This window comes from Bactrocera neohumeralis, chromosome 4 (genome assembly GCF_024586455.1).
Source record: "Bactrocera neohumeralis isolate Rockhampton chromosome 4, APGP_CSIRO_Bneo_wtdbg2-racon-allhic-juicebox.fasta_v2, whole genome shotgun sequence".
NCBI lineage: Eukaryota > Metazoa > Arthropoda > Insecta > Diptera > Tephritidae > Bactrocera > Bactrocera neohumeralis.
In genome coordinates this window covers 84778119-84793782 of record NC_065921.1, presented here as the reverse complement: position 1 = coordinate 84793782, position 15664 = coordinate 84778119, and the positions used below count along the sequence as shown (strand labels likewise).

Here is a 15664-nt window from a genome sequence, read left to right as displayed (position 1 = left end):
TTATTTGCACAATTGCATCGCTGCCTTTCTATTATTTAATAATTAAGTGGATTTCATTGATTGACGAATCGTAACAATCGCATATTGTTCACTCATTTAGTGCAAATGCTTTGTCCACATATCAATTCGTTTATAGCGAGACGACCCTGAGCGCACGAAGTCACGTGCACGTTTTTAGCAATTTATTTTCGTTTTAAATCGATTATAAAAGCATTTTGATTGATTTGTATTATTTAGCAAATACAGGGTGAGACAATGAAGAATTCTAGAGAATGAACAACAATGTTGGGCTGTTTCTCACCAGTGATGTGTTGCTTAAGGTGAGTTTGTGCGCTTTGGTTAGTTATGAGTGGTTTTGGTGTGAATTTTATGAATATAGTATATGTTTTCTAAATACTAGCTGCATACAATTTTTAGTTGTTAGAGAGATCATGAAAAAATTAGTAAGCATATGAAATCAAATTTAATGAGTTCTTGGGTTAAAGAAGGCTCACGCCATTTCAAAGCATGTTAAGGGGTAACATGGATTTACGGGTTTCAAAAAATCGATATTTTTTATTACCTAATTAAATTTTACAACACCTCTAGAATATTGTCGTAAATTTTCAAGTTGATCCGAGTAAAAGTTTCGGAGCTACAGCCTTGAGAACTTGTCCGCTCGAGGCTAGCTAAGCTAAGTGCGCCGTCTTTAAACCCTTTTTCTCGAAACTGTGTTTTTGAGGTCGATTGGCAAGTTTTTACGAGAACTACTCAACCGATCTTCATGAAATTTTACACAGGGCCTTGCTATACAATTCTTAAAGACTTGGACGAAGGATTTTTTCTTCGGCTACAACTATTTGAAAAAACAAATGTCGCGAAATTTTCGCTGAAATTTTTAATTTTTTGTAAAAATGTCTGCCAAAAATCCAATTTTCAGATTTTGTTTTCCTTCGTCCAAGTTATAAGTTAAGGTTTTAACTAAAACACATATTTTGTTTTTCATTTTAGATAATCCTGTAAGGAGGAGGGGTTACCGGAAATGGCGTTGCTATGGCCGAGTTAAATTTTTAAATTTCTTAGTTGATAGTATGTGTTTGAACCAATAAAAATTCTAATAAAATATTTAATTTTGTATATGAGAAAAAAATTTTTGAAAAAATGCTGTTGTTTACCCGAGGAAGCCCACGTAACCCCTTAAAAGAATATATTCCTATCAAAAATATTAATCAAAATAAAAAACCGTTATCTGATATATTAAAAGCAGTTTCTGCATCAAAAATTTTCATCAAGATAAAAAATCCGTTATCTGACTCATCAATTTAGCTTTTGTAAGCAGTTGATCTGACAAGGTGTTCCGTCAATATTATTCTTTTTTGTGCTCATTATGTATTTATATGCGTTTTTGTCTCTTAATAACAGCTTTTCTAGCTTTTCTTTACAGCTGCCAAACATTATAACAGTTTCGATTGCATGCGACAAAATTGCATGACAGTTCGTTATGAAAAACAGTTGCACCATTATTATTTTCCGCACACCTCGCTGAATCTACATGCCTTTAGGTTTATTGCAACAACATTTAATTGGATAACAGTTGCATTTCGTATGTCATAAATGAAGATATTTGTATGTACATACATATATGTATATACATGTGTAAACATGACTTGAAAACTAAAGTAATAAGAAGTAATTAAAAAAAACAAGAAAAAAAATTTTATTTATCACAAAATTACATAAAATAGAAATAAAAATAGTTAATAAGTAAAAATAAAATAAAACGAAGTCAATTGTCAAATTGTTGCGGCGGTGTGTAAGACCCACTTTTGTGTAGAAATTCGACATGGTGAATTGTTTGGCGAATGCAGAACGAAAAATGCGATTAGCAAACAAAAGTGACAGAATAGATTAAAAAGTAAGCCAAAAATGAGGGTCGATTACGTCGCACAGTGTTTACTCAAGCAAAAGCAAATAGCATTTGAATAGAAACAAGCAATTGACTTTACAGCAAATTGAAAAAAGCATAAAAAAATGCTAAAGATTGGTGGACTACACAAGTATCTAATTAATCACATGTCGACAATTGGATTTGGAACTACGAAAATCTTCTCTGCTGCCTAAAGTGCAAGGTAGCGTAACAGTTGCTTTTAATCTTAAAACCGTTTAAAATACGGTTTACTAAACCATTATCCACTAGCGACATCGTTTTTGCGCCTTCAGTCGTCGCAAATTTATTTTTACTTGCATATGTCGATGTCTGAGTGTCTGTACATATACTTTCTAAGCTTCTTAGCACCTGTCTGACGGAAGTGAACAATCTGGCGAAGAAATATGGAATATCTTCAGTGAATATCTTCTAATGAAAAAATAATATTTCCAGTGCAGATTATTTGGCCTTTATGACAGACCAGTGACGAGTGTTCTTTTCTTTGACTGCCATGCAGGTAACGAAACAATCGATTTATTGAAGGATAGTTTTTGGTGAGAGCAATATCTCAGGTCGTGAGCCTGTGGCACGGTCACCAAGATCGTGCGATTGAACACTGCTGGCAACTAGGCCTTGTGGAGGTATGTGAAGATGCTTGTCTACGCAGATAGGCTCGAGACGATTGACGAATTGGAGAGAATATGACGGCGTTATTCCTGTCATACATTCCCAAATTGCTACAAAAAGTGTTCGTAAATTGGGACTCTCGCTTGGAATACATTCGAGGCACCATTCTTCCGCCCCTTACTTCTCCCTTATGAACCTGTGTGAAACGTAGCATAACTTCAGGGGCAATGCATTAAACATTTGAGGATATACATATTTCCATTGTAGAATGCCAGTTATTTGCGGGCGCCTGCTGCTAGAGGGTGTCACTAAAAGCTGCTTTTTCCAAGTCGATAAGGTTTCTATGTAGAAATGCGACAAATTATACATAAGTAGCGAATGACCTCATTTGCATTTTGCGTTCTATTTTGTTTCTCAAATTTCTTAAGTGTAAGAACTTGTCAAATGATTTATTGACAATATGAATATTGTTGGCTGAAACGTGAAGACACATTTTGTATTCGTCACGATTGTTTCACTATTCACATTGAATTTATGAATATATCCTCTTTCGTGTTGTTGCAATACATACGAGTTTAAGAGGAAAATTGTGTTAACATTTAGGGATAATAGATAAACAGATTGATCTATAAATTACTATATGCATAAACTTATTTTCATGTTACTTTTGTTTACTTTGCTTTTAGAGTTGAAAATTTTTAAAAACACAATGATTTACTTAAAAATTTATTGAAGAGTACACCTTACAGTGTATATATTATAACTAACTTCTTGGTAGGAAAATTGTCCCGACGAATTCCGACTAAAGCAACGCGAATATAACGCCATGTTTGGTTGGTTGGTTCAAAAGGGAGACCGGAACGCAACGGCCGCACTTAATCGCATTGTACTCCCGGTTGGTAACTGATTTATGTCTTATTCAACAACTCAGAGGATTTGATGAATAACCTTATTCTATTTCACACCAGCTGCCCAATGCCCCTTAGTTGTAGTATTGGGATCCGTAAAATATTTCTCTTTTCCTCCGGCTGAAGGCATTGGCTTTCTCATAGGTAATGCAATATGCCGAATCCACTTTTCCCATTTTCTGAAGGTGGAATCTTAAAGTAGGTACCCTGTGATGACCTCCACAATGTTGCCAAGCTGCCTTTTGTCTAGGAGTATGTGCTTTTTGGTCTAAAGTGATGATCCATCAATACTACCCTAAAGTAATTTAGCGCCATATGTCATTTTACAAAGTTACTGAAACTATTTTAAGATTAGAGAAAGCTACAGTATGTTGGAAACGATGTAATAATGATTGTTTCATTGGAGACCCTAGAATATATATATGTATATACAAATTTAAATGATCAGCATGATGAGCTGAGTCTATGTAGTCACATCCGTCTATCTGCATGTTTTTATATACGCGAATTAAGCATTGAGATTTTGAGATATCGGTCTGAAATTTAACACGCGTGCTTTTCTCCCCAAGAATTTGTTCATTTCTTGGAATCGTCGATATAAGACCATTGTAAGACATAACTACTATACAAACTAATTAATAGAACTCAAGTCATATATTTTCATGAAATTTGACATAGATTACTGTCCAAGGTAACCCTACAATAATCGAAGAAATGGTTGAGATCGAACTTCTTCTAGCCGTAGCTACATTCAAACTGACCAATCAAAATTGAGATAAATATCTTGTTATACCCCTTTGTGTTATAAGAAATGCAACTGTGTATTAAGGGGTTACATGGGTTTACGGGTTTCAAAAACTCGATTTTTTTTATATTCTTATTAAATTCTACAATATCCCTAGACTATGGTTCTACATTTTCAAATATATCCGAGTAATAGTTTCGGCGATACAGCCTTGAGAACTTGTGCGCTCGTGGCGAGCTGGCTAAGTGCGTCTTTAAACGCTTTTTTCTCGAAACTGTGTGTTTGAAGTCGGTTGGCAAGATTTCTCGAGAACTACTGAACCGATCTCCATGAAATTCCACACAGGTCTTTGAGATACAATTCTTCAAGACTTGGACGAAGGATTTTTTTTTGGCCAAAAATCAAATTTTCAGTTTTTTCCTTCGTCCAAGTTCTGAGATAATATTTAAATAATTGTAGAAAATTGTTTGCTGATTTGTTGGAATCTCCCTTATCACCTTACATTAATGCTTTATTCGACAGTTAACCAGTTAACTTAATTTCCAACAATGCAACTTAATTCCTACATTTTTATGCATATTTGTTGTTATAAAGGCATATTTTATTTTTCTTTTTTTATTCCGTAAAATGTGATGTTGAGGTCACTGTGCCTGCAGGCACTTGCATACAAGTCATATTAATGCGAGTGGCCATACGAATTGCTTGCCGATAATCTACTTAGGATCAATAAACGCAAACCATCGTCTATTTGTTTGGCTTTATTTTATTGCTCTGCATAGTTGTTATTGTTGTTGTTGCTAATATGTTTTATTTTTAGTTTATTGCCACAGACGTTTTGGAGGGTGGTGGATTACAGGCTTTTTTGTTCATGGCATTAACTAATTTTGTTCGATATGTGTACACACTTACATACATACATACATGCATATGTACATGGAAACGTATGTTTTTGTTATATTTGTTAATTTGTGTGGTTGCGTTTTTTACTTTTCTTATAATTTGTAGTGTTTGCAGCGTAGCAGTGACTGCTTTTCTAGCGTGTTTTATTGCAACTTACGGTTGTTAGCTTACGTTTTTTATATACTTAATTGTTTGCTGTTTTTTTTACTTTTATTGCTTTAGCACTTTGCAGTTTGTAATTTTTTCTGACTTTTTATTGGTATTTTTTGTTTTTTATATTTTACTTTTTATATATTTTTTATTTTATTTTTTTAATTTTTTTCTTTTATTTTTTTCATTTTTTTTTTATTTTTTTTTTTTCATTTTTGCCTTGCATTATTTAGATTTGTTGTTTTTGCTTTCGCACTCGATTTCATTGCATTGACAGATTGCGCTACTGTTTGGCGGCATTCGCGGCAATAGCGCTGTGACAGTTGCTCGTGGCGCCTCAGACGGTGCGATACAAAAACCGGCGATTTCTTCCCATTCAACTTCACCTGTTAGTGGCAAGCGTTTTTTGTTTTTGTGCTTTTGCAACCAGTATTCGAGCGGAAGCAGAGAGTGGAAGTGCGAGAGTGCATGTGTGCGGATTGTCTTGTGTTTATTTGATTGCTTGCCTTTTATTGTTTCACGCGTTGCGACGTGGTTTCTAATACTACAAAATATTATTATTTTTATCAAAATCCAAAAGTGCAAAATATTGCGCTAGCAACGTGATAAGAAATTTACGAAAGAAATTGAGCCGATAATTGCCTTGGACGGTGAGCTGAGTAATAAAGAGAAAGAGAAACCGCCGCGGGGACAACAATTAGCTTGTCAAATATACTTATCGTTCTAACACTTGAATTTTTTTGGTAAGTCGCCAAATAACGTTTGCATTTTTCAAATTTTCAGTTGCCAAATTGAAAAAAAAAATCTCAAAAAGTCGAAAAATTGTAGGAAACTTGTATTTAAATTATACCGATTTTTATAACTTTCGGGTTTTAGATCTACGAAAAACCATTGAGTTTTGCGCAGTCCTCCAAAAAAGTTGTTTTATATTATTCCAAAAATTTATTCTAAGAAATTGTTTCTTCTAGCTGCAATTATGTAGAACCATTAAACAAATTTTCCACCTCGTAGTAGTGTTGTTGTTGTTGTAGGTACTAATGTTAATTAGAATTTATGAGATTTACAAGTATTCATTATTTCCTTTATCTCCGACCCAGGGCATAGCGAGAGTTGGAACGTAAAAATTAGTCACGTAGCTTTCATTACTAAGAATGATGATTGTAACGGTATAATCCTTTTTAAATAAAAAGTTTATTTTCCTGATACAATGCTACATATATGTATAAGTGAAAATATTTTTCTTTCATTTCCAAACACGTTTACTTGCCTACATATTTGTATAAAATGCAACTCCTTAATTAAAAAGTGGTGGCGGGAAATGAGCAAGTAAATCAATAAGGAGAAACGCAAAAAGTCGAAAAAGTGCATACACCTTAAAGCAAGTTGAAACTATTCAAGCATGAAACAAAATTAAAAACGAGAAATCAAATCAAAAGTGCTAAATTGGATTATGGAGTGTAAAAATTATTAGTCTTTGATTGGAAATAATGTGAATTTCAACTAAATAAACTGCTGAAAAGTGCAACGAAATTGTAATTTAATGACGTATTGATTTGCTTATCGATTATTCACATGTATGGCATGGAATCGCCGCGCGGATAGGCAAAGCGACTTCGCCAACCTTCAATCTTCAACAATATTGTCAGACTTGGAGTAAAAAAAGGGTTTTCGAAAATCGACCGTATGACTTTTTCATGTGCCTTAAAATCGAACCTATGCTTTAAGGGACTACATGGGTTTCTTCGTGTAAAAACAGCCTTTTTTCAAAAATTTTTTTCTCATATAAAAAATTAAATATTTTATTAGAAGATTTTATTGTTACAAACGTAGACTATTAACAAAGATATCCTGAAATTTTTTGAAAAACAGTTTTTAACTCGGTCATTGCGACGCCATTTCCGGTGAACCCGAGGACCAAAAAATGCGCCCGCGTTGACAGTATAATTTCTTACAGGAACATCTAAAGTGAAAAAATACGTGTTTAAGTTAAAACTTTAACTTAGAACTTGGATGAAGTAAAAAAAACTAAAAATTGGATTTTTGGCAGACATTTTTACTAAAAAAGGAAAATTTCAGTGAAAATATTCCGACATTCTTTTTCAAATAGTTGTAATCGAAAAAAAAATCCTTCGTTGTAGTCTTTAAGAGTTGTATCTCAAAGACCTGTGTAAAATTTCATGAAAATCGGTTGAGTAGTTCCCTTAAGCACATGAATTAAATACACAGAGGAAACTAGAAGTCATGTCCACCGAGTATGATATAAACAAAAAAATTATAATATAAAAACCAGCCTATAAACATACATAACTAAAAATCGTTCAACTTTATTGCGAAAATTCACGTTCTGTCTGAGCTTCGCTCAACTTATGGTCAACAAAATCGGCTTGATGAGCCGACTATTCGCAACACCATCACACATTTTGAGATCCAGCATTCTTTAATGGATAATATTCGACCGAATAGGTCACATCCAGCACGCAGTGAAGCAAATATAGCAACTGTAGCTGAAAGTGTGGAGGCGATTCGGCGCCGTTCGCAGCAACTCAGACTGGCATATGGAACAACTTGACACATTTTACGTCGAGATTTTAAATTGAAAGTGTACAACATACAGCTTGTGCTAGAACTGCAGCCGCTGACCTTCCCAAGTGACAACGCTTCGCTGTGTAGGCTCTTGAAAAGTTCCAAGAAGATCCAACGTTTTCTACGTTGCCAAATTTGGTTCAGCGCTGAGGCCCATTTCTGGCTCACTGGGTATGTAAAAAAGCAAACTTGCCACATTTAGGGTGAAAGGCAACCTGAAGAGATTCAAGAGCTGTCATTTCATTGATAAAAAACAATGTTTGGGTGTAGTTTGTGGAATCATCGATCTATATTTCTTCAAAAATGATGCCGGTTAGTACGTAACCATCAATGGCGACCGCTATCGCGCCATGATAACCGACCATTTGATAACTGAAATTGAAGCTCGTAATCTCGGCGACATTTGGTTTCAACAAGACGGCGCCACTTCGCACACTTCGCATCAATCAATGGATTTATGGAGAGAACACTTCGGTGAGCAGATAATTCTACGCTTTGGACCGGTCGATTGGAACCACGACCCTGTGATATCACACCGTTTGACTTTTTCATGTGGAGATATATGAGTTAAAGTCTAAATCTTCATCTCTTGTAAAATTGTATCTCAAGCGGTGAAGTAACTTTAAAGACATAAAAAAAAAGTCTATACCGGCAATCCCGCTTCGATTCAGGCCTTGAAACAAAACGTGTCATTCGCCTGTTACCAGTGGAATTGCTCGAATGAGTCATCGATAATGAGACTCAACGGATGGATCATGTAAGACGTAGCCGGGGCCAATATTTGAAAGAGATAATCTTCATACAATAAATGTCAAAGAATATTCGAATAAAGATTATTCGATTGATAATAAACATTCCACATTAAATTAGAAGTTTCTGTGTGTTTTTTTCTTAAGTAGGGAACCTCGCATTGGATTACCTTTTAGTAATATATTCAAAATTTTAAATTTGCAAAAGAAATCAAGTTCCATAAACCGTTTTTGTTTTATTTTGCCTGCTGAAAACGCCGCTCTTAATTAATTTTTATAATTTCGACTCGTTGTTGAATCATATATCTTTCCATGATGAAATGGCGAACCTTACTGAAGAGAAATTTCAAAAGAGCTGGGAATAATATGTCATCCTTTGCTGTCCCTATTGGTCTACTTTTGTATTGTCCCTATTGAAAAACCCGTTAAAATATCCTTTTACTTTAAATTCATTAAAAATTTCAGTCCATCTTTCACGCTTCTTTGCTTACAAGTTCAATGATTTGCATGTTTCATATCTTCTTCCTTGTATGCAACTGATAATTGTGTTTAAATTATAAGAAAAAACTTTGATTTAAATAACATAATAATAAATTATAAATGAAGCACATGAAGCATAGGCCAACCTGTTGACTTTCTTTAAGACAATACAAGCGCTGATATCAGATATCAAAAAAGCCATAAATCATTCGACACTCGGGCTGAATTAATCTACTTATATACATACTATTTATATATATATGTATATATACATATGCATTTTATATATAAGATTGCCGAATGCATGCATAAAACGATTAAACCCTACTCAATAGCGATTGTAAAAGAAATCGCATAAAGTCTGGGAGCACAACACATACTCATTTTATTATTTATAATCCTTTCGCATAAAAATGTACTATTATCTAAATCGCCTTTAGACAATTAACGGTGGTGTATTTAGATAACATTAGCAAAGCCAAATAGTTCACCCAGAAGTCAGTGCAGAAAGTAGCTTCGGTTTACCAACAACTACCAAAGTTGCTGCAAAATTATTTATTAAATTCACTTAAACGCTGCTCACTCAAAAAGGCATCTACTTTTAGGCGCACACTACCGCAACATCATCCACAAATGAATCCCATAAGCGACGATGCAGCGCCAATTCTACGACCGCTTGCGCCCACTTTACAGAAAATCGCCTGCGAAGAGCTGAATGAGGTGCCCAATCGTGTGGCGGACGATGTGCTGGCGCTGCGTCAATGGATACACAAACAACCGCATTTGTGTGCGCGCACCAATGATCAGTTTCTCGTCGGCTTTCTGCGCGGCTCCAAGAATAGTTTGGAGAAGGCGAAGCAGAAAATCGATCGTTACTACACATTGAAGGCGGCCTTGCCGGAGGTGTTCAATGAGCGACGACAGGTGGACGATCCGCTAGTGATGGAAATTGTACGCCTAGGGTAAGTATTAAAGATGATTCTCATAATGATATATGAACACTACAAACTTTCCATTTATAGCATCATCTTACAGATACCGCTGCCCGCAGACTACCATGGCCCCTGCATAACGATCATACGCGCATGCTCGTACGACACCACCAAATATAAATTCGCCGATATTATACGCGTCGGTTCGATGTTTGGCGAAATTATGACAATCGAGGATGACAATTCCACAGTTAGCGGCTATATTGAGATTATGGATATGTGTAATGTGAGTGGTCAGCATTTTCTACAATTGAAACCGGATTTGCTGCGCAAGTTCTCCACGTTCGCTGAGGAGGCAATGCCAATGCGTCAACGGGGCACACATTTTATTAATGTACCGTCGGCGTTCGAGAAGGGCTTCCGGACACTAAGCACTTTCTTTCCGGAGAAAATGCTCAGTCGGGTGCGTGTGCTTAAAGCGCATTATTTTGTTTTTTAAATTATTTTAAAATACATTTTCTTACTTATTTCTGCACACAGATTTCAGTCAACTCCAATCCCGAAGCGTTGTTCGACTTCGTGCCACGCGAACATTTGCCGCAGGAGTATGGCGGTGAGAATGGCACCATAGCCGATATTGTGGAGCGCATGGAAGCGAAATTGTTGCGTTATCGCGACTACTTTTTGCTGGAACCGGAATTCGGCACTAATGAGAAGTTGCGCGAGGGCGCGCTCTATAATTATGAGAACATTTTCGGGCTGGAGGGTTCATTCCGTAAATTAGAAGTCGATTAGCCACAAGCTACTTTTATTCTTTTTTGTAGCTTTTCTTTGATATTTGCTGTTTTTACATACTTAAAAAATATAAATTTATATTTAGTAGCGTTTATGATGGATATTTACAGTGATTGTCTGTATAAGTTATTGATATTTAAGTGAATTAAAGTAACAATCGTATCAAGATAAAAAAATGTAGAGCAGAATTGATCGAAAAATTTAATAAAAAAAATTAGCGAAATTATAAAAAATGTATGTATTAGCTTAAAAAAATTATGAAATGTTTTCATAGTTTTGAAAATTACTAAACAATATAAATTATAAGAAACAATTTTCCAATAGGTCGTTGTCTTATCGGGTGGAAAATTTTCTAACTTGAAAATGTTTATACTAAATTTATGCTCATATTTCTGTATAAGAAAAACAAATTTTAATTAAAGAAAAGATATGTTAACAATTTGAAACATTTTCTCTAGACTCAGCATAATCGTTAAACCACCAACTAATAAGAAGTATTTTGAAAGACTACATCCGTAAGTATATAGTATAACAGGTCAAAGCAAAAGTCCCCGGCAGATCATAATAAAACACATTTTTTAGCAAAATTCGTTTTTTCTTCAACATAGTTCCCTTCAAGGGTGATACACTGATTTTAGCGTCACTCCAACTTTTCGATACCATTTTTATAGTAGATTTGTCCTTCCAAATAGGTCTGAGTTTCGGCGACCAGCTCTTTATTAGACGAAAATGAATGCGAGCATTCTTTCGAGGCCTGAGAACAGAAAATAGTCGCTGAGAGCCAGATCTGAAGAATGCGGTGGATGCAGAAGCAATTCGAAGCCCAATTCGTGGATTTTTGCCATCGCTTTCACTGACTTGTGACACGGTGAATTATCTTGGTTAAACAGCACGTTCTTTTTCTTCAAATGCGGCCTTTTTTCAACGATTTCATCCTTTAAAAGTTCCAATAACGCCATGTAATAGTTGATGTTGATGATGATCCATTTTTAAGGTAGCCAAAAAAAATTATTCAAAACGTCCCATAGCATCCCAAAATACAGACGTCCTAAACTTATCAAACGACTATTGTCTTTTTCAACGCTTTTATGATGGTTCATCGTTAGGAGTCCACTCAGATGACAGTCGATTGGAGTTCGGAGTGAAATGATGGAGCTCTAGTTTATCCTTCGTCACATATTGTTGCAAAATCTCGAGTTCATTCTAACATCAACCTCTCCAAACACTTTTCCGAATCATCAACTCTTCGTTGTTTTTGGTCAAAAGTGAGCTCGCTCGGCAGCCACTTTGTACAGAGCTTTCTCATACCCAATATAATCGGGAATGATATGATGTACACGTTCAGCTGATATTTTTAGATTGTCTGCTATCTCGAACAACTTCACTTTACGGTCTTCCAAATTTATTTTGTGGAATTTTTTGATATTTTCGTCGGTAACAACCTCTTTGGGGCGTCCACTGCGTTCACCGTTTTCGGTGCTCATTTTGACTCGATCACATTTAGCTAACCAGTTTTCAACGGTTGACTTCCCATATAAAGATTTTCCAGATAATAGTCAATAATGTTGATTAATCCAAATTTTTGCTTCAACAGTATCTTTCCCCCCCAAATACATTATTTTAGCATGTGACATCCCTTTTTATCCGTTTTTTTACAATAACAAAAGTCGCTTCACTCAAAATGATAAAATTCACAAAATAATGATCCGACAGCTGTCAAAATTATACACGCGCCTTTTGAAGGTTAGCGCTAACTAAGCCTCATATGGTTTTAATTCTGGTGGGGTCATCTACATATATGTTAGGCCGCAAACTTTTCAATTGACTATATATGTATATACATATATGTATATATGCGACCGGCGAATGTGCATGGTTAATGGAGATGTCCGCTTAATAGAGCGTCCATTTAATAGAGCTGTCACTGTATTTTTATACGCTTACAACGAGTTGTTTATTTATGGATTGTTTTTACTATCCTATCTTCTAAGTTGGTTCGAACTGGACACAGTGTGCTAAATTTTGTTAAAATCGGCTCAGTAGTCTATGAGTCCATCGCGGACAAACGTGACATATAATTTTTATATATAAAGATATACATGTATATTTGTATTTATATTATTGATTGAATATAATATTACTTCGTTCGATATTTGTAATCCACTTAGAAATATATATGTATGTGTTCTTAGCTCTTCTAATCATTATGGCGTTTGAATTGGATTATGCTACTATTAATTGCACACGAAAATCTATAGCGATTAGATAAGCGTTTACCTAATCTCAAAATTTTATTGGTTTTATATCGGCATACAAACATATATATACATATATAACATTAGTGATGAAGTACGAAATAAATGCTTTAGGCTAAGCACATTGTGAGAGCGAAGAACTGCAGAATGAGGTAAGCAATGAAAAAGCAATCAATTTTATTATACCTATTAAAAATCGTATAAAAGTTTAAGGCAAGACCTTTGCCTTAACTTGCTATTTGAAAAATTTTAAATCTATAATCCATGGTGCTATGGTAATACGGCTTTTGCGGCTTCATTCCTCACTCTCACCTTCAGCTCACGCGAAAATGTTGAAATGTTCGTTGCTGCACTATGTATTTAGCGCTAAGTCATGTCACTGAACTTAATTAATTAATAACAATTCCCAAAAAAGTTCTGCTTGCAAATAAGAGTTGGTAAGATTATATAAAATGACTTTTAGATTGTAATGGCATCTCCTTTCCTGGACATCGCTCCGCGCACTTCTCTTCTAGCAATAGCACCATTTAAGCTTTCTTATCCGTACCAATTGATTAGGCTGTTATCGATGAATTTAAAAGAAATACTATATGTCTGGTAATAAGAGCAGCTAACAACAACATCAAAATTTTTGAGTCACCACAAACTAGCAAAGCATTAAAATAGTCTACGAGGACCTGTTTAGACGAAAGGTCGCTTTGTAATCACAAAAAAAGAGCAAACAATGTCACAACTCGCTGTGAGACCACTAAGCGCACAACTTCAAGCTGCCGCAATTAAAGAATTGAATGAGGTGCCCGAACGTGTGGCGGCCGACATCGAGGCGCTGCGCACCTGGATCCAACAACAGCCGCATTTGCGCGCACGTGACGATGATCAATTTTTGCTCTCCTTCCTGCGTGGTTGCAAATTTAGTTTGGAGAAGGCCAAAAGCAAAATTGACAAATTCTATACGTTGCGCACCAAATATCCGGAATTCTTCACCATCAACGATGTAGACGAAAAAAAGGTGCGCGAACTCATAAATACCGGGTAAATGTTTGAATACTGGCATGTGCTCTGACATTTTTAGAACTTCTTTGTAATTGCACAGCATACTAGTATATTTGCCGACGCCGTTAAATGAAAATGGACCACGTATTGCTGTGGTAACCCTGGGCACTTATTCAGCTGACAAATATTCTATAGAAGATGTGGCGCGAACTATGGATGGCATACAGGAGATATTTATGCTCGAAGATGACTATGCCGTTGTCTATGGCATAACAACAATAATTGATGTGAAAAAGGGTTCGACGGCGCATCTAATGCAAATGACACCATCGAGTATGAAAAAAATGACTGTTTTCTCGGAAGAGGCCTTGCCATTTCGCACCAAGGCTACACATTTTATAAATATACCAAGCGGTTTCGAAGCATTCTTTAATGTGCTCAAACCTATGCTGTCGAAGAAACAGCAAAAGCGAGTGAGTACATAACTAGAAGCTCCAAATTTTGCGACTTTGCGCTCTTAAACCAAAACTTTCTCACTGCAATTACAGCTTTCTCTGCATGGCAATAAATTGGATAAACTTTACGAGCACATCCCTTTGAAATATTTGCCCAAAGAATATGGCGGTGAGAACGGTTCCATTGCGGAGGGCATCGCCGAGCTCAATCAGAAACTCGATGCGTACCGGGAATACTTTAAGGCGAATACGCAATATGGAACGGACGAAAAGCTTCGTCCTGGCAAACCACTCGATTTCGATCAAATTTTTGGTGTGCAGGGTTCTTTTAGAAAGCTGGAAGTAGACTAATCAAATATATAATGAAAACACTACATTTTTTCTTCCAAAAAATATGTTTGTATGTACTGAAATTGTATGTAACAAGTAAGTTTGTTGGTTTTTAATATCTTGTTTAATGTTGGCTTGACAGTTTATTAAACTGTCGTCATTTCTATCGGCGAAGCTAATTACACGGCTATGGAATTTATTTTTTAAGTTTGTAGTTTAAGAAATGTGTCTCAATTTCGAATGTCTCTATTTTGAAACTTCAATTCACATCTCAAAAATGTCCATAAAGCTAAAATTTTCTGTTTTTAGACAGCAGATATCTTCAGTGCTAATAAAAGTACAACATACAGGGTTTGTCCGGAAAGTAATAGGACTGATTTTCTTCCGCCGCGACTGTACTTTGGAGCGTGCGCGGCACCGACTGGATTCGGTAGAGAATGTTCCTAGCTAACGAACGAGCGGCTGGTCAGTCGTCTCCGGCACCTGGAGAGTCAGGACAAACATTTTCGCGCGACGTGTTTCTGTGTGTGGTGCAAGCCGAAAATGCAGCATTCTCGAAATGCAGAGGTACTCGATTAAATTCTGTGTAAAACTTTGTAAATCTGCGACAGAGACGTTTGACATGATCAAACAGGTTTTCCCAGATGTTGCTTTAGTACTGTGTTTCAGGTGGCACCAAAGTGAATGAGCAAATCCAAAGTGAAAACGATGCTCATTGTCTTTTTTGATATCAAAAGCATCGTCCACCTTGAATTTGTTCCTCCTGGACAAACCGTCAATGCCAAGTTTTACGTAGAAGTTCTCGGGTCCGACAGGACATCGCAGCCGATAGGAAGTTGCACCACGACAACCAAGG

The 15664-nt window shown here is 35.9% G+C and overlaps 2 protein-coding genes across 2 annotated transcripts; both read left to right on the top strand.

Moving 5' to 3' along the window:
• Positions 1–6953: 6953 nt before the first annotated feature.
• Positions 6954–11088, top strand: LOC126754865 (retinol-binding protein pinta). The gene is made up of 4 exons (XM_050467062.1): positions 6954–6982; positions 9654–10010; positions 10071–10443; positions 10521–11088. Exons 1-4 carry the CDS (start codon positions 6969–6971, stop codon positions 10773–10775), a joined length of 999 nt encoding a protein of 332 aa, XP_050323019.1. The 5' UTR covers positions 6954–6968; the 3' UTR covers positions 10776–11088.
• Positions 11089–13384: 2296 nt separating this feature from the next.
• Positions 13385–15333, top strand: LOC126754868 (alpha-tocopherol transfer protein-like). The gene is made up of 3 exons (XM_050467067.1): positions 13385–14062; positions 14124–14496; positions 14572–15333. The coding sequence occupies exons 1-3, from the start codon at positions 13755–13757 to the stop codon at positions 14827–14829; spliced, it is 939 nt and encodes a 312-aa protein (XP_050323024.1). The 5' UTR covers positions 13385–13754; the 3' UTR covers positions 14830–15333.
• The last annotated feature ends 331 nt before the right edge of the window (positions 15334–15664 follow it).